This window comes from Tauraco erythrolophus, chromosome 15 (genome assembly GCF_009769465.1).
Source record: "Tauraco erythrolophus isolate bTauEry1 chromosome 15, bTauEry1.pri, whole genome shotgun sequence".
NCBI lineage: Eukaryota > Metazoa > Chordata > Aves > Musophagiformes > Musophagidae > Tauraco > Tauraco erythrolophus.
Window position 1 is genome coordinate 2,254,332 of NC_141479.1, and position 22,223 is coordinate 2,276,554.

At 61.0% G+C, this 22,223-nt stretch overlaps 2 protein-coding genes across 2 annotated transcripts; both read right to left on the minus strand.

Annotated features, from left to right (window-relative positions):
- Positions 1 to 231: 231 nt before the first annotated feature.
- On the minus strand, positions 232 to 4,981 carry MLKL (mixed lineage kinase domain like pseudokinase). The gene is made up of 10 exons (XM_009990190.2): positions 4,510 to 4,981; positions 4,206 to 4,319; positions 3,928 to 4,102; positions 3,722 to 3,819; positions 3,453 to 3,588; positions 2,849 to 2,933; positions 2,277 to 2,425; positions 2,028 to 2,077; positions 1,406 to 1,546; positions 232 to 284 (listed from the first exon to the last, which is right to left on the minus strand). Exons 1-10 carry the CDS (start codon positions 4,964 to 4,966, stop codon positions 232 to 234), a joined length of 1,458 nt encoding a protein of 485 aa, XP_009988492.1. The 5' UTR covers positions 4,967 to 4,981.
- Positions 4,982 to 7,489: 2,508 nt separating this feature from the next.
- On the minus strand, positions 7,490 to 19,335 carry FA2H (fatty acid 2-hydroxylase). Its single transcript, XM_086621117.1, has 7 exons — positions 19,072 to 19,335; positions 12,665 to 12,760; positions 10,791 to 10,933; positions 10,569 to 10,675; positions 9,147 to 9,319; positions 8,424 to 8,676; positions 7,490 to 7,569 (listed from the first exon to the last, which is right to left on the minus strand). Exons 1-7 carry the CDS (start codon positions 19,333 to 19,335, stop codon positions 7,490 to 7,492), a joined length of 1,116 nt encoding a protein of 371 aa, XP_086477243.1.
- Between the last annotated feature and the right edge of the window lie 2,888 nt (positions 19,336 to 22,223).

Sequence of the window (22,223 nt, forward strand, 5' to 3'; positions counted from 1 at the left end):
CTGCCGGCCTCGCCCCGTGTCGCCCGGCGGCGGAGCCTGCGGCAGGGCGCCCTCGGCCGCCAGCCGCCGCGGAGGCGAACCGCGGCCCGTAGGAGCGGTGCACAGAAACAGACACACAGATGTGGAACGATCGGTCTCTGCAAAGGCGGCGGGGAGGGCCGAGCCTCCCGCGGCTTTCCCGGGGCTCGCTGTCCGAGGCGCTCGGCTGCTTTCCGTCCCTGTTTTCCGCGGTTAACTTCCCTGGTTTCTGCTTTTCTCCAGGTCAGCCAGCGAGTCCACGATCTCTGCGAAACACAAGGACGGCGTTAACCCAAACAGAGTGTTTGCTGTAGGCTTCCCCCCACCTTGTCCCCCTCCTGAGAAAATGGCTTTGCCTCACTGGTAACAACTGGTAACAACCAGTCCCTCTCTCTTCAGGCCAGTTCGACTGCGCAGCCACCAGCTGGGGACAGAAACGGGTGAGCGCAGCCCAAAGAGAAGCAGCCGTGGATACGGAGAGATGCCTGGAAACAGCCGTGCGAAGCTGTCCTTCCCGCTCGGCACCACGAGGCATGGCTGGGCATTGGGTTGGAGTCGTAAAGACACGCTGTGTCCTCAGCGTGGCTTTGCCAACGTCCCCGGATCATTTTTTGGTGTTTTCACTTCAGCCAGGGCAATGCCCTGCAGCAGGGTCTGCTGCGGGAGCGGCTGCTGGGAGACGGAGGCACAGCACACAGCAGGAGCTGGGTGGTTTCCTGAGCATCTCTTGTATGGAAACCATCTCCATAGGGTGGGACGGGTGAGTCTGAAAGAAGCTTTCTCCCCTTGGACAGATGAACTGAAGGAAGGGTATAACTTCTGCACCTTCAAGCACGCCAGAAGGGTTCCTCCATCTTTTCCTGCTGTTTCAGTTAAACCTTCCAATGGAGACCAATTATTTATCTAATTGGACCCAGACCAACTTCAAAGACAGTGAAGTCCTTCCCACCACAGAGCAATTCCCAAGATTACAATTTATTGCTCGAAGCCCAGGGCAGGGAATGTTCCTGCACTGTGTCGTGGCTGCTCCTCCAGCTTACAAGATCTGCAGGACCTGAGTGGGGATTAACCCACACACCCCTGCTCCCAGTGCGGAGCTTGTCTCAGAGAAAAAAAAAATCACTTTTATTTGATGCCAAATCCACAACGTGGTGATTATTGTCAGGACACGGATAAATATTAACTGTACAAACCATCACACTACAGGGGAGAGAGAGGTCTGGTGTTACAGGACTCCTTAGCATAAGAAGGTAGGTCAAGGAGTGATCCCAAAACACAAAGCCAGACAAATTCATATGGAAAATAAGGAGCAAACTGACCCCTGAAGCAGCTGATTGAGGGTTACAAAGGACCTGTGGAGTGGGGAGCAGATGTCCAGGACGCTTACCCTCAGCAGAAGGGCGTTCGGAAGGGTCAAAGGCCCGGCACTGGTCAATGACTTTCTGCAGGTCTTCAGGACAATCTTCTCCAACAGGATCCCGGTAATGGCGGTTGCAGATTTTCTCCATGATCTCCTGGGGAGTGCAGCCTAGACAACACGTGTGCAAACAGGAGTGTCAGGACAGAGCTCTGCTGCCACAGGAGGGTGCTGGGGAGGGAACCCAGTGCAAAGTCACGCCAAGAGCCTTCCTGAAGCCTATGGCATGGAGAAGCCAGCAGAGAAGCCACCCAAACCGTGTCTGCAATGAACCCCTCCCTGCCCCGTATTTGGCATGACCACTATTGGGCTCCAGTGGAGTGATGAGATGTGTTTATGCTTCAGTGTGCAGGAACATCAAATAGAGACAAAAATTACTTCATGTTTGTGGTTAAAGCGTGTCGCTGAAATGCTTTGCTGCATTGGAGTCCCAGAAGAAGCCATGAAGCTGCTATGCAGAGCCAGGTACACCAGGCACTGCCACGGGGACCCGCATGCCGCAGGATGCTCTGAGCAGGAGCATCCAACGCCAGCCAGCAGCCGCGCTGGGCCCTGTGGCTTTTACACAGCGGACGTGATATTTCCATCTCACCTTCAAATGGGATTTTGGAGGTCGCGATCTCCCACAGCACGATCCCGAAGCTGAAAGGAGACGAGTAAGAGTCTCAGCATTGATTCTATCTCCTTCTGCTCTTTCCTAACGGAGCGGACTGTCGGCTATGCCGACCGCAAACGGCTGCTTGTGTGCCCAGTTAAACCTGGCCTTCTTCCAGAGCTCAACAGCTACTCTGCCAGACATCTGCCTGCTTACGGACGTCTCTCCCGGGAGGGACAGACACACCTGTATATTTCACAGGGCTTCTTGTAGGGGTAATTGATGTCCCTCAGGTTCTCAGGGGCGATGTAAGCCACCATAGAGACGTGTTTCCAGTTCTTCTTGGCTTTCCTCTTGATGGATGACTCTGTTTCACATAGCTCAAATCCCGATAGCTGATTGAGAGAATGAGAGAGAGGAAGAAGTGGTAGAAACGCAGCCTGCAGAAACATGTGGCATGGCTGAGGGCTGCCTCGAGCTGGAGAAAACAGAGCGACGTGCCCCGGGCAGCAAAGGCTGGCATGCAGCCACATGTGTTGCCCGGCACGTGGCCCTCTGCAAGTGAAACCATAGATGGAGGCACGTGAATTGCCCTAGCTTCAGCTCGTCCCAGCGTGGACAGCTTGGAAACTCTTACTTTGCTGATGATAAAACAGAGATAACGAGGAACTGAGCTGTTGAGTGTCTAAAGGTGACAGGGGAGATGACTATTCCAGGTGTCATTCTGGACCATCATAATTCCCTTTGGTGTTGGTAGGGGAAGACATCCACGAAAACACACAAAACTCCCAAAAACTTCTCCCAGGTGCGATCCTTACCTTCACACAGTAATCCCCAGCCACCAGGAACTTGCTACTGCAGATGCAGCCGTGGAGTCGGGACTTCTCCTCTGTCTGGTGCAACCTGTGGCCGGACAGAACCAAGGGCAACACATGCCGGTGCTGGACCCATCCCCAGTTCAGGGTTCCCTCCTGCTGTGTAGGGGATGGACTGACACGCACCCAGAAAAGCCAGCAGCTCTCTGCCTGTCTTGGTGCACCAGCCCTGCCAAACCAACCTTTCCAGCAGCTGCTGAAAGAGCCATTGTGGGCAAAATAACGGGCTTTGTGGTTGAGCAGGACCCATAAGGAGAACTGGCTGTGCTGTAGGTTGCTCCTGCAGCTGCCCTGGGTGCGGGGGGAAAGGATTTTCTCCCTTCCAGGCCTTTGCAGGCTTGAAGCCAGATGTAGGGGCCAGTGACCAGGGGAGGTGGGCACTACTGCATCCAAACCCACCACCTGCCTCTTCACCAGCCTCCCATCCCAGTGTCCCAAGGTGGGGGAAACTGTCTAACAGGATACCAGTGCTTACTGAGAGATACCAGGAAGCTGAACACAGCTTGTGGATTGTCAGGTGGACTTACTGATTTAGGCAGGAGCTCACCTGTAAAGGCCTCTGGCGGCTCCCAAGGCCATCCGAATGCGGACCTCCCAGGAGAGATGCCGTTGCTTTGTCAGCACATCCCGCAGCGTCCCGTGCTTACAGTACTCCATGACGATGGAGAAGCAGGGGCTCCCATCTGCAAGGCAAAACCTTGAGCATCCCAGCTGGTGCCACCTCTTGGGAGGGGACCACGACAACCTGTCTGCCACCAGCTAGCGCTGGGGACAGGTAGGGGAAGGAAAGGGTGACGTTAATGTGCCACTCCCTACCTTTCTCCTCAATGCAGATCCCGTACATGCGCAGGATGTTCGGAGACTCAAACTTCTTCAGGGTCTGAATCTCCTTCTCGAAGATGTCTCTCACCATCCTGCAGAAAGGGACAGCATGGTGAGGTCCACAGAGCAAGGCATGACATTGCACTGTGCCGCCCTCCCCTCCTGGCTGCCCTGTGTCACTCCTGCCCAGGACGACTTACTCTGGGTTGGTGGTCAGTGGCCTCTTGAAAGTTTTGATGGCAACGGGGTACTTGAGGTACTCGCCCTCGTAGAGGTCATAGCTCTCGGTGTCCTGCAGGTGTCTGTAGAAGATGAGGTGGTCCCGCTCAATCTCGGTGATGTCTTCTCTTTTACCGACATTGACCTTCTTCAAGCCTGCTCCCGCCGTGCACCAAGAAGGAACGAGGGACACGTTAGGCAGGGCTTGGGGGGAGAGAACAGAGTGCACAGGGTGCCCAGAGGTGCAATGCCAACTTACACTCCATCACGTGCACGACTTTGTTCAGCTCGTTTTGCATCCAGTCTACCTTACTCTCCATGCATTGCCTGTCGATGTAGATATCCTCAGCCACGTCTTTGGGCAACCTGGTACCTGAGGAGAGAAATGTGCAGCAGTGGGGCCACTGGATGAATGCACAGGACTGATGCGATTAGCTTTTCTTGTGGTTTAAATGTCTCTGAATCTCCTTGGCCATGGCCATCAAGCTAAGGCTGGGCAACAGCTGGGGAGAGGTACCAACCACCGGCCTCAGGGAAAGAGAGTTTGCTACATGCACACTTACTTGCAATCACCTGGTCCAAGAAAGCCTTGTCGTCCCTCAGGTCCTCGGCGTCCTGCCTGCGACAGGTCTTTTCCAGGAAAGCCTCCAGGAAAGCCTGCTTCTGCTCTGCCTGCAGCAGGAGCGAGAGCCCCTGGGCAATGTCCTCCAGGCTCTCGTTCAGCCAGACGAACTCCTCGCCAGTGCTGTGGGCTCTCAGGAGCTTCTGGATCCAGCTGGCCTGGCTGTATTTCGTCACCAGGTTTTGGGCTTCCCCCAGTGTCCGGAGCAGCTTCTTCAACAGTTCCTCTTCGTGGTGGGAGATGTGCTGTTGCGGCTGAGCCTTGAGGATCCTCACAGGCTCCAGCAGGATCTGGATGCGCTCCACAAGGCGCTGGCACTGGTGCTTACAGCACTTCACCTGCTCGAATTGGGCGTGGATGGCCTGGGCCACGGAGAAGACCCTCTCCACGATGTCCATGCTTGCAGCAGAGGGCTGGCGGTGTCTAGTGGAGGTGAGCTTCCAGCACCAGTTGTAGATCAGCCAGATGTGGCTCTTCCACGCCTTCCACCCTAAGGAACAGCCATAACATGGCACACCACCCTCCAGGTTTCCTATAGCCCCTTACATCTCCTCCGGCTGCTTTGCTTTCTCTGCTTCACCTGGCACCATGGCTGCTTGTGCCAACCAGAGCAGGCACTCGCAGAGACGTCAGCAGCAGTGGTGTTGGCACATCTCACTTGGCATTAGCAAGCGATGTTTTGGCTTGATTTATGTAAATTAATTTAGCATTAGCCATGCCTGGAGAGCTTACGCACAGCCGAGCAGGGTCAGCAACCACCCAAGGAGCATCCCCCAGGCAGCGCTCCCTGATGCCGTCTCCACACCACCCTGGGGTCCTGCCCACAGACCCTCTGGTTTTGACCATGAAGATCCATTTTCATTTCTAGCCAACGTCTCTCTCTTTAATCACCCAATAAAAGCCTTCACAGCCCTGATTTCTCCATATTTTCTCCCTATATCACCTGCTTCAGATTTTAAATCAAACTCTTCCCATATGCTCAGCATCCCTGCAGGGATGGTCCCTTCTCCCCAGCCCGTGTCCAGCTCGCAGTGACAGAAAACTGCGGAAACAGGGAAATTAGCAGCAGCCACCCGTGCCCTTGATGCAGCCAGCACTGAGCGAGGAGTGCCGGGTTCTACCAGCTGGAATCGAGACAGAAACACACCAAGAAACCATCTGCAGCCACTCACCCTTCCTCTTCAGGCTCTCTCCACCACGGCCCCCAAAGCAGCAGCTCGTCCACTTGCGGAGACGAATCGGCTGGATTTACCCGGTCCTGCTTCGCTCCCCTCCGCCTCGGCTGCCTCCGCCGACTGGAGATGCACGGCGGGACGAGCGCAAGTTTATAGGGTGCTTTCCCCGCCGCTGCTCCCGCGGGCAGCGGAAGGGGCGTTGTGCAATCCGCCGTGGCTTCCCACACCACCCTGGCTCCCCGTTCCGGAAAGCTGCTCGAGGTGGCGGAGGAAGGGGCCAGGCAGGCTGCATCCCACCCCCCCATGCTGGGTTTTACAGCCAGAAGAAGGAATTGCCTGCAGGAAGATGGGGATGAGAGGGAGGCTGTGCCCCCCCTATTGACACTTGCTGCTACTTTGAGCACCCCAAATCCTTCTGCTGTGCCACTTGCCACTGTAACACCCTCAGCACCAGCTCTGTGCCCCGCTGAGCTTCCCGCACTGGGCATCAGGACCCTCCAAGGTATACCTGTTCCGCAGGAGGGATGCTGGTCCTTTGGCACCTTCCACTTCCACCCCCAGACCCCCCCAGCATCACAGGAAGCACTGGAAATGGCGCTTGACCTCTGCCAGGAGGGCAGGAAACTTTGCGGCCGGCTTCGTCACAGGGCCTGGCTGATTTTGGGAAGCACAAGGCGACACGCGATGCCGTTGCCCAACTTCGGAGAAGTGAGCGGCTTCCGCTTACCGAGAGCCCGGAGTCACGCAGATTTGTGCCGGTTCCCTCCCGCGAAGAGCATCTTCCTCACCACCGCCGTGGTCGAGGGCACGGCTTTCGTCAGCGCGGGGACGCGAGAAAAGGGAGCGCAAGGTACCGCGGCACCGAGGGCCATCGGCACCTGGGAAGGGATGCGCCGACGGGGGGGGGAGAGGGCAGGAGCAGCCCTGAGGGATACGTTTGCTGGACCCTTTTTAAAAGGCTTTATTTTTCAAAATATACAGTTTATTTACAATTGTAGTGTCTACAGTTTTACACAGAACTTTATTCCGAACCTTTAAATATCTGCAGTAAACATTAGGAAAAAAAAAATAAAATCACAGGATCAGCAAAAAAAAAGGCATCTCGTAGCAATTCTGTTCATTGGAGTTTGAGTTTCAAGTAGCCAATGTCTACAAAAAACATATACTTGATAAATCTGGCAGAGAGATACGGGTGCACCGGTTAGAAAAAGGCAAAATCCAGACCTGCAGGATCCCCACCCCAAGGGCTGCAGGCCAGGAAAACCCCGTGCTGGGAATCGGGCCAGGAGAAGGACCCGGGATACAGAAGGCCCTTGGCACGAGTTAGGCAATGGGGTTAACCACAGTGTCTTGGGCGCCCTGGGGAGGGGCACCCAGGAGGGCCGGGGGCTCGGGGGGCTCCGGTGAGGTGCCAGGGCGGAGGAGGGAGGACGGCATCAGGCACTTCATCTCTCGGGCAGCAGACCTGCCCACGCATCCGTGGCCTGGAGCGAGAGGGTGGCGAGGAAGGAGCAGGAGCCCCGCAACCTCCTCCTCCCCTTTCCCCACATCCTCGCCCCGCTGTCCCCCTTGGTAGTGCCGCAGCCGGACCACACGCACCACGGGGATGCTCTGGTGTGGGGCCACCGCTGTGGCACAGCCCTCAGGAAGGAGCCAGGGGCCAGCTGGCCTCGCCAAAGGCTGGGAGGGATGCCAGCCCCAGCCTGGAAGGGACGGAGCTGGCAGCCAGGCACCGTGCCGGGGCCATCAGTCCTCTTTCTCGAAGGTCTCCTCAGGGATGAGCGTCTGGAAGGGGTAATCCCAGAAGCGGGTGCTGATGCCGAAACCTGCAGGCAGGGGAGAGAGTGCTTAGCCTGTGGCACCGCCGTCACCGGGACACTGCTGGCGACAGGGCGCAGCTCGTTCAATGTTAACCGAGCCAGTGCCACCACTGCCGAGGCTGGCAGGGCTGGGAGCAGTTGGCACGAGGGGCACATGGCCAGGATGGGCCGTCACCCGGCTGGGTGCAAAGACAACGATGGCTGACAGCAACGCCGGGGCCAGGCGGCCTCTCCAGAGAGGCTGGTGAGGGAGGAGCACCTTGGTTTTGGGGACGGAGGAAGGCAAGGCGAGGACGAAGAGCAGGAGGGAGCAGGAGGAGGCGGCTGGGCCATGTCACCAGCCCCATGGATGATAGCTTATCTGGATGGGACGTTGTCTCCTTGGAAACCGGGCAAAGGGCAGGGTGAGCAAGTGCTGGGCTGGGGAAAGTGTGGGGTGGACCTGGGGAAGCCCGAGGCCTCACCCTGCACCCGCCAACGCCTCCTGGAAGGAGGAGACAGTGTCCTGGGCAGGGACAGACACCCACATCTCGGTGCCTCAGTGGCTCTGCCACTGCCCTGGCACCCCCAGGCAGCATTGGTGCCTGTCGACAAGATGGGCTGCCCCATCGTGCTCAGCCTGGCTGCAGGCACCTTCATCCCCGTGCCGCTCTGGCTCCTCATCCTCAACCCGGGGGCCAAGAAACGCACCCCATGGGGCTGTAGCACCTCGTACATTGCTTCCCCAGCAGCGCAGCACTCGGCCTTCCCCACCCCGCATCCCAAACGCCAAATATTTCAGAGCATCAGCTGCACACGTGCAGGCAGGCGGGGCTCTGACAGCCCTCCCCGCCGCCGGCACGTGGGGAAGGCGGCGCTACCTGATTTTTGGTGTTCAAAGTGGTGCTTGACGTGGTAAGCCTTCAGCCCGTACAGGTAGGTGCCTTTTTTGGGCGAGCCATAGTGGAGGTAATAGTGCATCATGTCGTAGACGACGTAGCCGCAGAGCCCCCCGACGAACACCGAGAGCCCCAGCACCTTGGGCAGCAGCAGCCGCAGGATGCCGTAGAAGAAGGCGATCACCAGGGCGGCCGGCACGGGAGGGAAGACCAGGCGGGAGCTGTCGAAGGGAGACTGGAAGCAGAGAAGGACGGTGGGATGGGCAGCTCCAAGCTCACCCCACATTCCCCAGCAAGCATCGGGGATGCCCGTTTGGGAAAAGCCAAACCAAAGCCAAGTCCTCCAGAAACCTTCCCCGTAAGACGCACCCGGTGGCAAGAGCAGCCCCACGTCAAGGTGGCCGGGCAGCCGGTGGCTTTGGCTGGCAGGTCTCCAAGCTCTACTGGGACGTTTCCTCCAGCGAAGCTAGAGGGAGCCCATGGCTTTTTTTGGTCTTCCCCTCGCCCAACCCGCAGCTTGAAGGTTTAACTCCAGCTCCTCCAAGAGAGCCCGTCTTGCCGCCCTCACCGGTATTAGGTAAGGGCCCCGCTCGGGGCGAGGATGCCACGAGTCACGTCGAACACGCACAAACAGGCTCCGCCCGAGCAAAGGCCACCGTTCCCACGGCCCGGCGGGCGCTGGCGGAGGCGTAAGCTGCCACTCACCTTGTGGTGCTGCCCATGCAGCAAGAAATGCAGTGTGATGAGATAGTAGTTACTAGCAGGTGGCTTCATGTGGAAGACAAAGCGATGGATGAGGTACTCTAGCAGGGACCACAGGAACATCCCCAGGAGGAAGATGAAGGGGAAGTAGTATTTGTGGACGGGGATGGAGTACTCTACACAACGAGACATGCAGCGGTCAGCAGGGCGGGCGACGTGCGGGTGCTCGTATCCATTGCCAGCCGGGTGAACCTCAGCTCTCCCTCCCGCCTCCTGCCCCGAGCATCCCCACGGAGCGACCTTCCCAAGCACTGCTCCAAACCACGTTTTCCTTTGATTCCCATTAATTTACACTCTTTATGGAAACAGTTGGCTTCTCGCTGCCGCAAGGAGCCGGCAAAGGGGCTCCCCTGCATCCAAGATGCCACTGGGGTCTTGGAGGGGCGCTCCCAGGACAGCCCTGCTCCTACAAAGCTGCTTCGCTCGGAACAACAAGGCAGGAGGGACCTTGGTTGCGCAGGCAGCGCTCGTGACAATTAAACAGTGTTGCTGACGTTTGGGTTTTTTTAATTTTTTTTGGGGGGGAAAAAGAATAGGTTTGTTGGGCGCTTGCCCCCGCAGAGCATTTTTCAGCCACCTCCTCCTTTCAGGGCCAGCTGCCAGCCCTGTGTCCTCGCTAGCAGAATTTGGATATCCCCCCAAAACTGCTCATTTTTGGGAAGAAAAATGATAAATAACCCCTTGGCAGCAAGGTGCTGAACGCCAGAAGAAAGGGAGAGGGGTGTCGGTGCAGCAGGCACTCCGCCCCAAGGCTGGGCACCACTGGCACCGGGTGGCACCTTGCAAAAAAAATAGGGAGCCAGCAAAAAAAAAAAAAAAAAAGCAAAAAGCACAACAAAGATGACAGCCTGCCCCGGCCACGCTTGTTATTCCCGGGGGAGCAGACAGTGGGAGATTCAAGGGCAGGCGCTTCGGGCGAACAAGCCCCGCACTGTGCGACGCCGGCGGTGCTGAGAGCTGGGTTTGTTCGCCCGCTGCGCCGGCATCCAGCCGCAGCCCCGGGGTGGGTGGCACGCACCGCAGCGCTGGTGGGGCTCGGTTTTGGGGAAGGAAGGACAGGAGGCAAGAGGGAGCGGGCTGCACCCTCCATCGATCCCCTCGGGGGGTCCGAACGGCGTGGGCGAGAGGAGGGGATGGAGGTGGGCGAGCTCAGGCTTTAAAGCGGCGCAGGCAGCTTCGTGCAGGGCCATGCCGGTGGCTGCGGGGACAGGGGCTCACCCGTGAATGTGTGGCTCATGGTGAGCGTGCACGGAAGGAGGGATGGGGAAGGGATGCAGAGGTCTCCCCCCACCCGTGGCTGTCCCCTCCCTGGACCCGGAGTGGGGGACAGCCAGTGCAGCCCAAAGGCTTTGCTGCTGCTGGTACCTGTGGTGAAGGAGGAGAAGAGCCTGGTGTCACCCTGGGCGAGGGAGGTGTAGCTGACCCAGCTGAGATAGAGCACCACGGGAGCCCACACCATGAACACCACGTACCTACAGGGTGGAGGGAGGTGTCAGAGGCCACGTCCCTGCAGGGTGATGTGGCCGTGTGCCCCTTCCCCGTGGAGGCACCGGCTGCAGCACGGCACAGACCCCCCCGCGGGCTCACCATGCCGTCTTGGAGAGGGACTCGAGGAAATCCGAGTGGAAGAGGCGGATGGGCCGATCCACAGGCTGGTGCACCCACTCGTCATACTTTTCCCCCAGGTGGCCCACTTGCCACAGCAAGGGCTTCTGCCAGTCCACCAGGTCCTGCGGGAGCAGACAGTGGTTGTACCTCCGCGGATCCACACGCCGCCCCGCCACGGGCTGCAAACCCCTTCCCACACCCCACAAGCAGCTGCTTTTCGCTCCCGGCAGCCCTGAGCTCCCCGTGAGCACCAGTGAAGACCAAGACACCCATCAGCCCCATCCACCCATGAGCGCGGGGCTGAGCTCGCCCTCGTGCTGCCAGGTACCTGCCAGCGGTTCAAGGTGAGGGCGGCCGTACCCAGACCTGGCTTGGCATCAGGCCCTGATAACCAAGACCCCGGGAGCTGCCAAGATTAGATAACGAGCAGCGATATCCCCCTGCTTGACAGCTGTGCCAGCGAATTCCCGGAGGGACGTGGAGCCCGTCCCCGTGGCATTGCCCCGGCCAAGGGCTTTTCTCCTTGCGGAGAGGACGCACAGGTTGGCCGCAGCCGTTGGAGCACCCTGGCAGCAAGGAGTGAAGCAGAAAGGGATGAGGAGCAGGGATATGGGATGGGCTCAGATGGCTGCGAGAGCAAGGAGGGACCCGCGCGGACGCGCGTGTCTGCGCCAGACAAAAATAGAGAGACCCAACCGGCAGCACCGCCTCTGCCGCCACCGCTCAGCATCCCGAGATGCATCTTCTGCTGGCCTGGCCAGATAAGGTGCTTTCTCGGTCCCACCCCTGCCCTGGGACAGAAACCATGCTCACCCGGCCAAGCCCCGGACCTGGCACCTCTCCATCGGCCATCCTGTGCCGCACGGCGCCAGCACGGCAACCCAGCGCCCGGGGCTGTGCTGATGGTTGTTTGGCAGCGGTGTGGTGAGGATGGGTCAATCTGGGGCATTTCAGGGTGAGGAGCTGAGGTGGCCATGGGTGTTTTTGGGGCTCTGCTGCAGGCAGGGGTGGACATGATCGCCCAGGAGGGGAAACGACCCCAGCCGGCAGCGGGTGGGTGGGACAGGGATGGGGACACATGGATGGGGACACCCTCTGTTGGGGAGGGAGGGGAAAAATCAGAGCAAAAAGGTCACTTTAGGATGGCAGAATCGCTTTTAAAGGTGGTCGGCAGTGAAATATTGAGATGGAGGGGGGGGTGAAAGGTGTTTTGCTGCTCAAAAGAAAACAAATATCCTTTTGCAAGATAAAAGGACGCTCAGGAGCGAGCTGGGGCTGTGCAAGGCACGGCGGCCAGATGGTGCCGCGGAAGGCAGGGATGTCCAAAAGCACCTTGGGGATGAATCCCTGCTCCCATGGCGTGATCGGAGAGGAACTGGCAGGGCAGGGAGCACCCTGAGCACACCGGGATCACCCTGCCCGGGCCGGGGCATCCCTTAGTGCTCAGGGGAAGAAATTAAAAAACCAAATGAAGTCAGCAAGAAAAAAAAAAAAAATAAAGTCAGCAAGAAAAAATAAATAAACAAACTCAGGGGGGAAAAAAAAAAGTAAAGGATGCAGGGTGCAGCTTGGCAGCACGTCCCGCTCAAAGGGCACAGCCACTGTCAGAGAAAACCATCTCTGCCCACGCCGCGGTGGCAGGAGCCTCCCAGCGCGGCCGCGCCTGGGCAATAAACCACGAGTGATGCCGTCGGCACCGGGAGAAAGGGCGAGAGCAGCCGGATCATCTCGGATCCCTCCTGGTATCCCTCCCATCCCAGGGGTTTGGCAGAAAGCCAGCAGGAAAGAGAAGTCCTGGCGTCCCCCAGGAGCCTCCTGGCAAACGGCGTGCCAGAGAAAGCCCTGGCTCTTACCTTCTCCACGTCCACCGTTTTACAGCGGGGATCCATCCGTGGTGGGGGCCGCGCCGCGGCGTCCGCCTCCTTCTCATCCGCCAGCTCGGGGTGGCTCTGCAAACAGACGGAAAACCCCGCGGTGAAGCACCGGCAGCAGAGGCGGTTGGGGACGGCAGTGGCCGTGCCACCCAGGGGCACGTGCAGAGCTCGCTCGCGCCTGCCCGCTAAATAAATAAGGGAAAAAATCTGATGAATTTCAGTCAGTCGGTTCTGGCAGAGCAGGTTCCCGAGGGATGTGACCGCCAGCGAGCCGCGCTGCCCGTCGGACCATGCGCCGAGTGCCACGCGCTCCCGGCTTTTCCGAAATCTTCCCCCAAGGCTGCTTTTCGGGCCGCCTCGCCACGCTGCCGGGAGGGTGCCGAGTGCTTCGTTGCGAAGCGGAGGCTCCCGGGCCTCTCGCCAGCGTTCCCCCCTGCAGATGGGCAGTGCCATAGCACAGCTCACCTTCCCGCGGGCCACCGAGCACCAGCCCGAGCCAGCGCAGCGAGGGGCATCGCTGGGTTAGTGCTTGCAATGCCAGTGCCAGGCTCCCACCTCCCCACCCCGCTGCTCTCCAGAAAAAGCCCAGCTCGGTGTTTCGGTCCCCAAAACCGCTGGGGTGCCAGCGCTGGGTAGTGTTGCACGGCCAACTGGTGCCACCACCGCGGCTCTGGGCACAAGGGACAAAAACCACAGCAGGATGGAGCTCACCGCGGGGAAAAAGGCAAAGCGCCCTTTGCACGGTGGCACTGGGCCATGCACCTTCGCTGCCAGTGATGCCAGATGGGGTGGGGGTTCAGTTTCGGCTAGAGAGGGCACAGCAAGGCCCAGGGGATGCGCTGGCATGGCGGCGGTGGCGGGACGAAGCCCCGGCTGCGGTCCCGCTGCTGGGGCTGGCTGAGAAACAGGAGAAACCTGCCTTGGCTCATGCTTGGAAGCAACCGCGGCGCTGGCTGCCAGCACTGGCCTCCTCCCCATGGCTCTGCCAGCTTGGTGCCGGCCCTGCCGCCGGCGGGGGGCTTGGCGAGGCCGTGGCGTGTCCGTGCAAGCCCTGAGCCGGCCACGGCCCCCAGCAGCGGTGCCAGCAGCCCGCCGGCTCCCTGGGCAGGACGTGCCAAACATGCCTTTTCTCCCGCTTTGTCACCTTGAGTTACCCATTAACCCGGCGGTGGGGTACGGCGCGGCACGGCAATGCCCGCCGGCGTTTCCAGGTGCGCTGCGTGTAGCCGGGAAGGGTTTTCCCCTGGCACCCACGGCACAAGCGAGGCTCCTCGACGGACGCTCTCCCCGCTGATCCAAGAGGGACGTGATTCGCTTGAGGGTCCCGAGGGCATCGCATCCCTGCTGGGAAGCTGGGACGCAGGAGGATCGGCATCACCTCGCCGGGGCGGACAGGACTTCACTCCGTGCCATGCTCCTAACGCTGAGGCAGGGCCTGGCCACCCTGTGCCCACAGCGGGCACTCCTTGCTGGCCGGGCTTCCACTCCTTTTCCCAGGGGAGCCCCGGCATCTCTCCTCCCCTTGCCGAAATGTCCACACACCTCCAATTCCCCTGCCCACGGATGCTCCAGCACTGCGCAATGGCCGGAGGCTCCCACATCCTCCCAGGTCAGGGAGGTGGAGGGGGGGCTTGGACCCCACCTCGCCGGCAGCACCCGAGACGGAGAAGGATGGGTGCCACCAGTGAGATGCCATCGCCTCGAGTGCCACAGCAGCTCCCACCCAGCCTCGCCCAAGTCACCTCCTCTTCCTCTTCATCGGCCGGGGAGCAGGAGGAAGGCTCTCCTCTTGCTCACCCCAGGGCTGGCGCTGGAAGGACTGGCAGCTGTGGCGCAACAGGAGTGCAAGCCATGCCTGCGTGTCCCGGCTCGCTCCCCGGCACCATGGCACACTCCTGCCCACCCCGAGTGTGTGGCTGCCCCGTGGGGACTGAGCCCCACCAGCACCCAGACCAGCACTGGGGCTTCTGCCCATCCTTCTCCTCAATGACAGGTGGGTTCGAAGGAGGCTGAAGGGGCCTTTGAAAGCGCCGGGCTCTGCCCGTCGCCCGTGGGTGACGCTGATGCATCTGAGCCGTCCCCAGGCAAACAGGTCCTGCCAGGAAAGATGTGCAAGAGGCCTGATGTAACGCAGCAAAAGTTAACGCCTATGAAGTGCCGCCTTCCCGCGCCACCGCCCCGGTAAGCGGCAGCACCGGCGAGGTGCCGGCTTTGCTACCGGGAGAGGACGGGGCCAAACACCCAGGGCACGGCACGATGCAGTGACCGGGTGACCCGGCACCCTCCTCCAAGAGTCCCACTGCCCTGCGCGGGTGAGGCTGGAGAGTGCTGGCAATGCCACCCCTGGCATCAGGGCTCAGGGCACTAAAAGCAAACCAAAATCCCGCCGTGATGCCAGCAGGTACAGGTAGGAGGGACAGTCTGATGCTCCTGGGACACTGGCAGGAAGAACTGGGAACGCGCCGTGGGCCCAGGCAGGGCGATGCTGCCTGCGGATGGCCGCTCTGCCTGCACCCAGTTTTTCCCTCCGTGCCCGTTTGCCCAGCGAGTCCAAGCCTGCCAGAGCCCTGCCGTGCTGCTCCATCGCTGCACAGCCTCCACCGAGCTCCTAAATGACTCCATTTGCTAGTGACAGGACAAGGGGCGATGGATTTAAACTGAACGAGGGGAGATTTTGATTAGATCTAAGGAAGAAATTTTTTATAATGAGGGTGGTGAGGCACTGGCACAGGTTGCCCAGAGAAGCTGTGGCTGCCCCATCCCTGGAAGTGTTCAAGGCCAGGTTGGATGAGGCTTTGGGCAACCTGGCGTAGTGGAGGGTGTCCCTGCCCATGGCAGGGGGGTTGGAACTAGATGGTCTTTGAGGTCCCTTCCAACCCAAACCATTCCATGATGTCCCCACAAGATAAGCCGTGCTGGTGACGTGGGCTCAGGCACACCCCAAAGCCGCAGGGAGCCCAAGCAAGGTCCCCACCCACAGCAGCACGCTCCCAGCGTCCCCGTCCCACCAGCATCGCGGTCCCGGGGCAGCAGCCAGGTCTGAGTCCATGAATCGCTGGGTGCAGCAGGACTATTAAAAGGAGGCTGAAGGTAACTTAACCCCCATAATAATAATAATAATAGTCATAAAAAAGCCACTTCTTTTTACAACACCTCCAGAGAACACGTGAGTGCTGACATAGAGTCATAGAACGGTTTGGGTTGGAAGGGACCTCAAAGATCATCCAGTTCCAACCCCCCTGCCATGGGCAGGGACACCCTCCACTACACCAGGTTGCCCAAAGCCTCATCCAACCTGGCCTTGAACCTCATCCAACATGCCAAGGCCAGCAGCACTCCGAGCTCAGGCTGCGACGGGGAGGCAGGGCAAGTCCGATAGACAGCAAGACATGAGGAAGAACTTCTTCCCAGTAAGGGTAACAGAACACTGGAACAGGCTGCCCAGAGAGGTTGTGGAGTCTCCTTCTCTGGAGATGTTCCAAAACCACCTGGACGTGTTCTTGTGTGATCTGATCTAGGTGGTTCTGCTCCGGCAGGGGGATTGGACTCGATGATCCTTTGGGGTCCCTTCCAATCCCTGACATTCTGTGATAGGAAAGGGAGGACACCAGCCCTGGGAGGGACGGGCGACTTATCGTGATTCACGGCCATGTCACGCACCTCGAAAAGGCTGTGATGAAAGTCTCTCGTTGCTTAAACCAGCGAGGTAATTAGATGATCCAGTTTCCCCCTCTAGTGAGGCTGTTAAAATCCACCCTATAGTTGGGATAATCATGGCTTCCCGTGTCGCTCTCCCTGTACGTTCTCTTTGCACAGACAAAAAGTTTGGGGGGGTCAATTCGTCCTTCACCGAGCAGGGCTGGGTGACGCAGAAGAGGGACCCGCGGCCGAAGGACAGAGCCGAGCTCCCGCCAGCGGCACGGAGAGGCATGTCGGCAGGACGAAGGCTGGCTCTCCTCTTCCTCTTCGCCTCTCCTGCATCAACACACTTTTTGTCTTCTTCCCCCTCCCCTTTTCCAAAGCTCTTGCAGCCCCCCGGGTGTAGGCAGGGGGGATGCGGGACGCCGGGCTCCCGCAGCCCTCGGCACCGGGACGGCGCAGCCCTGGGAGCTCCAACGGGTGAGGAGAGGCACCGGCAACGCCGTGGGGGTCCGGAGCTGGAGCGGGGCTTCACAAAACCTCCCTCGAAGAGCTGCTTGGGGTACGTCTGCCCAAAACCAGCCAAAGCAAGAACCCAAGCGCCACCGAGGGCATTGACTCCCCGCAACGAGGATTTTTGGGGGGCGGCAAGAGCAGCGGCACGCCGGCCGCGGCAGGGCCGGCCTCGCCGCGCAGGAGGCAGGTGTTTTTCCCTCCCCCCTCCATGTTACAACCCGGGACGGTTTATCTAGTGCCAGGTAGCGTCTGATCTCCCTGCGCCCCGGCGTTATCACGCCGTGTATTTGCATTGGGACGCTGGCAATTCCCCTCGGCGCGGGGCTGCGGCACGAGAACTCGTTTGGCCGGTACCTTCCTTCGCCCCAACCCGTCGGGCTCGTCACGCCTGGGAGGAGGCGGTGGCAACGAGTGTCCCAACAGAGGAGGTGCCATCGCCGGGATCCGGGGAAGGAGCGTGCGTCGCACCGAGGCCAAACAAAGCCCCGTCTGTGGCATTGCTGCCAACGGGGGCCGAGGCTGCGCCACGCGGAGGAGAACCAGCGAGTGCAAACAACCGGCCCGGAGGGACCGACCGGTCACCGACCCTGCCGGGATGTCCGGAAGGGAAAGCGGCCACTGGGCTGGCAAAGGGGGCTGGGCTGGCCCCACTGCTCAGGCACCTTTCCCGTGGTGAGGGCCGGTAACCGGGACGGCAGCGCTGGGTGCCATGCTGCCTCCTGGAAGTTCACCCAGCAGCGGTGGCACTTCCCAGGGGCGTTTTCCTTCTGCCTGGGCAGCGGTTGAGCGCGGGGCTGGCACGGCACGGGCGGCACTGAGTCACGGCAAACCTTGCCCCACACCCGGACAGTCGGGGAGGTGGCCGGGCTCCTCTCCCCAGCAGCGGCCGCTCATCGCCAGTGAGCTCTGGTGCCCACTGTCACTGAGCGTTGGCAGTGCCAGGGAAGGGAGCTCTGCCCCATTGCCCACCCCATGCCACATGGCCCTGCTAAAACCAACACCGAGCTGCATGTCCCCGTCTCTCACACCCCTCCAAAGACCCTGACACCTCCACACCACATTGGCATGCCAAGGTCACCCATCAGCCCTGCCTCCTAGCATGGTCAGAGTGGGATGTGGCCACGGGGTAGGACAACATAGATACCAGGCTCTGTGCACCTGGGACACAGTCAATCTCAGGCCCTGAGGAGCCTGGACTCCATGCATCTCGGGGTCCTCTGCGCCTCAGGCCCCACAGACCCCAGCCCCATAGATGCTGGCAGCCCCACAGACCTCCCCAGAGCCAGAGTGCCCACGTACCCAGGACCTTTGCAGCCTGTACACCTCAGGCACCATTCATGCAGGGCCCTGAGAACCTCCAATACCCCCTGCCCCACGCACTCCTCCTGCCCTGTGTGCCCCAGACTCTCCACAGCCTGGACCCCAGGTGTCCAGCACAGCTCAGACTTGCACCTGGGTGCCCCATACACCACACGCACCCCAAAGGCTCCATGCCCTGTACACCCCAGACCCTATACAGCCTCAGCATGCCATGTATGGCTCGGACTCTGCATAGCCCAGACCCAGGGTGCCCTATAGACCCTTTATAGCTCAGACCCTGCACAGCCCGGACCCAGGGTGCCCTATAGACCTCATGCAGCTCAAATCCCATGCACGTCGAAGTTGGAGTGCTCTGTAGATCCCGCAATGCTCAGATCTCACATGGTCTGGACCTAGGGCAACCTATAGACTCTGTACATCCCAGACCCAGGGCACCCTATAGACTCTGTACATCTCAGACCCAGGGCACCCTATAGACTCTGTACGTCTCGGACCCAGGGCACCCTATAGACTCTGTACGTCTCGGACCCAGGGCACCCTATAGACTCTGTACGTCTCGGACCCAGGGCACCCTATAGACTCTGTATATCCCGGACCCAGGGCACCCTGGACCCAGGGCACCCTATAGACTCTGTATATTTCGGACCCAGGGCAGCCTGGACCCAGGGCACCCTATGGACTCTGTATATCCCAGACCCAGGGCAGCCTGGACCCGGGGCACCCTATGGACTCTGTATATCCCAGACCCGGGACACCCTATGGACTCTCTATATCCCGGACTCGGGAAACCTTATAGACTCTACATATTCCGGACCCGGGGCACCCTATGGACTCTCTCTATCCCGGACCCGGGTTACCCCACAGACCCCGCCCAGTCGGGACCCGGGTCAGCCCGGAGCGTCCGTCGGTACCTGCTCCTCTCCGGGCTCCATCTCCCCCACGTAGTACTGCTCCAGCCAGCGGCGGGCGTTGGCGGAGTGCCGGTGGGGCGGCCCGTCCAGCGCGGCGCTCACGTCGGTCCCGGCCCGCTGCCGCAGCAGCTGCTCCCCGCCGGGGTGCAGCCGCACGAAGCCGCTCAGGTCGTAGAGGCGGCGGCGGCAGCGGACCAGGCAGGCGCCCTGCGCGCAGCGCGCCCGCACCTCGGCGGCGCTGAAGGAGCGCGGCGCCGCCGCCATGGCCCCGCTGCCCCGCGCTGCCCGCGCCGCTGCCCGCGCTCTGCCCGCACCTGCCCACCGCTCGCGCATATCGCCGCCCGGCCACGCCCACCAAGGCCACGCCCACTCGCCGCCCGTTGGGCCGCGCCACCCCGAGGGGCGGGGCTTGGCTCGGGGAGGCCACGCCCCGCCGCAGGTGACCCGCGCCCCGGAACGGGGCACCGGACGTTTGGGGGTAACGGGGGGGCAGTGGCGGGTGGGTGGTGCGAGGTACGGGGTATCCCCGGGAGGGAACGGGGGCACATGGGCACGCTGTGGGGCGGGGGAGCCCCGGATGGGTTATGGGGGGGGCGCTGGGGCACCCCGGGGTGGGCGGAGTATGGGCATCCCCGGGGAGGGATGTGGGGTGTGGGGGCAACCCCAGAGGGGGATTGGGGAGGGATGGGGGCACCCCGAGGGGGCAGTTGAGGGGCATAGGGCAACCTCAGGGAGTTATGGGCGAGTACGGGGCACCCCCGGGGGTATCCCTCTTCCCAGGGTGCTGCCCACCTCCCAGCTCCGCGGTGGCCCGGGGAAAAGGGAACCCCAATCGCTGCTCAGAAGCCCCCCAGGAGGGCGGGAGTCCCTCCAGGGGTCCCTCCCGGGGCCACCTCACCAGGGCGTTACTTGCCCTGGGGCACTATGTGTCCCCCCACGGGCTGTTCACAGGTTTATTTTAGTATTTAATTAAATTTCACGCATGCAATTAACCCCGGGCGGGGGGCACCGGAGCTCTTCTCCCCATTTTCTGGAGTGCCTTCCCTCCAAGCAGCCACTGGGATTCAGGGGGGTGGGTGGGTGCTGTGGGGTGACACCCTCGGGCGCAGCAGCCAGCCACGTGCCGGCAAATTTTGGCATCACCGGCCGCGCCAGGCTGCAGCCGGTGATTAAGGTGGGGTTCGGCGGCTCAGGAACAGGGAACCCCCCTGGCCCTGCCCCAGGCTTTGGGGTGGCGCAGGGTGCCCGCAGCACCGCCGGGCGGATGTTGAGCGAGGCCTCTAATCAAGACGGATGCCAAAGCGGCGTCGGCTCTGCCACCCCGCCCCGCTCCCGGCATCGTCCGGCCACCAGCTCGAGGGGAAAAAGTCCCATTTTTGGGGGGAGGATGGGTTAATTTTCCACCCCGATGGGAGCAGCAGGGTTTGGGGGTACACGTCCCCGGCCAGGGCTGCTGTGGCACATCCTTGGTGCATCAGCAGATGGGCCCCATGGAGAGGATTTTCAGGTGGTGGTCAAAAACATCCTTTGGGAAGGCCAGAGGGTGGGGGAGCCCCAAGAGGCTGCCAGGAGACCCCAAAGGAGGTGCCAGGGGATGGGACACCCCACTCTTCCCAGAGGCTTTCCCAACGCCCAACGGCCAGGGTTGGCCCCGGTACCGATGGGTGAGCTCAGCCCCGGCACAGCCCTTCAGCTTGGCAGGGCGGCACCCGGGCGGGGATTGAGGTTTTTTTGGGTGAGTGTGGGGGCAGAGGTGGATCTGGGCAAGCCGGGGCGCTCAGCCCGAGGCCGCTGCACCCACATCTCAAACAGAGTGGGGCACCCCAGAGCCTGACTGTGCCTGGGGTGGGTGCAACGGCCACCACCCCATCGTGGGGTGATGGGGGAAGCAGAAGGGACCCCCAGCCATGTCCCCACTGCACCATCCCCATATGCTGTGCCACCTCGCTGCCACCCCAGCCGGTCCTGCCAGCAGCGTGGGGTCCAGGACATCCTTCACGGCCCAGCCCTGCCACCGCGGCATCCCATGGCCGCGGCAGTGCTGGGAGCAGTGGCCCACAGCACTTTCCAGTCTGTCCCAGCCTCTCCCCGCAGCCGCAGGGGCTGGCGAAACCAGGGAAAGGCATTTCCTTCCCTTCCCTTCCCTTCTCACCCACGCCCTGACCAGTGCTCGCAGGCAAGGAGGAGGAGGGAGGGCAGGCCAGGTGCCACGGCGATGGCCCAGGAACCGGGGGGGTGCACGGCATGCCTGGGTTTTGGGATGTGCATGTCCCTTGGGAACCACGTGCTGCAAAGGGCCACGCTGGGGGCTCACTCGTGGTCCCAGCTCAGGGCAGAGACCCAGGTTCCATGGCTTGGCACAGGGTGCAGAGCTACCGGGGGCACTGGTGGGGCTCCGTAGCAGCAGCAGGAGGATGGTGGTGGGACCGAGCTGTACAGCCGCCGTAACAGCACCAGATCAGCTGCAGAGGGCTTTGCTGATGGGCACCCATCCCCGCCACGCGTCCCCGCCACCGTCCCCATCTCTGTCCCGGCCCCCAAGGCGAGCAGCACCGGGGAGCGGAGCCGGCTGATGATCAGCGTCGCTGAAAACGAGAGGAGCCAGATGGTTTTGGCTCATCAGATCCCGAACTGGTTTACCCACCAGACAGACGGACAGACGCTGGGGCTGGCGCGAGGGAGACGGCAGGAATGCGCCGCTGGGTTTCGGGCAGGATCAGGCCCTGCAGCGCTGGCACGGGCTGACGCTGTGTTAGTGGGGCTGTGGCTGCAGAGGAGGGAGGGGGCCGATATGGAGGCTGCCAGGAGCAGCATCCACAGGGAAAGGTTTTCCTCAGCACCTTCTCCAGTACCATCATTCCTCCTATCTCTGCTGAACTTCAATCCCCAAAGTTTGGGTATCGAACTCCCTTCTCCACGTTCGGAGAGCCTCAGTGGGCACAGGGAAGGCACCCATGCCCCTAACACCCCTGCTAGCTCTGCGGACACAAAAAGGGTTTAAAAAGCTGACGGTGGCCTCGAGGGCACAGCGTGGGCTGTGGTGGGAACCTTCTCTTCCAGCCGTCCTTGGAAAAGCTGGCGTGGATGCAGCTGCAACAGCTCAGCTGGCAGCTGAAGCGAGTCTTGCCAAAGCAGCTACTCAGGAGTCGGCC

Bases quoted from the DNA above. Each gene is read 5' to 3' on its own strand.
- FA2H (XM_086621117.1), bottom strand. From the start codon at position 19,335: ATGGCGGCGGCGCCGCGCTCCTTCAGCGCCGCCGAGGTGCGGGCGCGC. The intron at 12,761-19,071 runs GTACCGACGGAC...GTCTGTTTGCAG, and splicing joins TGGAGCCCGGAGAGGAGCAG to AGCCACCCCGAGCTGGCGGA. The intron at 10,676-10,790 runs GTGAGCCCGCGG...TCCACCCTGTAG, and splicing joins TCCCTCTCCAAGACGGCATG to GTACGTGGTGTTCATGGTGT.
- MLKL (XM_009990190.2), bottom strand. From the start codon at position 4,966: ATGGACATCGTGGAGAGGGTCTTCTCCGTGGCCCAGGCCATCCACGCC. The intron at 2,934-3,452 runs GTGAGCTCCTGC...GTCCGGCCACAG, and splicing joins GCCGCCAGAGGCCTTTACAG to GTTGCACCAGACAGAGGAGA. The intron at 1,547-2,027 runs GTGAGATGGAAA...CGTGTTGTCTAG, and splicing joins CTCCAAAATCCCATTTGAAG to GCTGCACTCCCCAGGAGATC.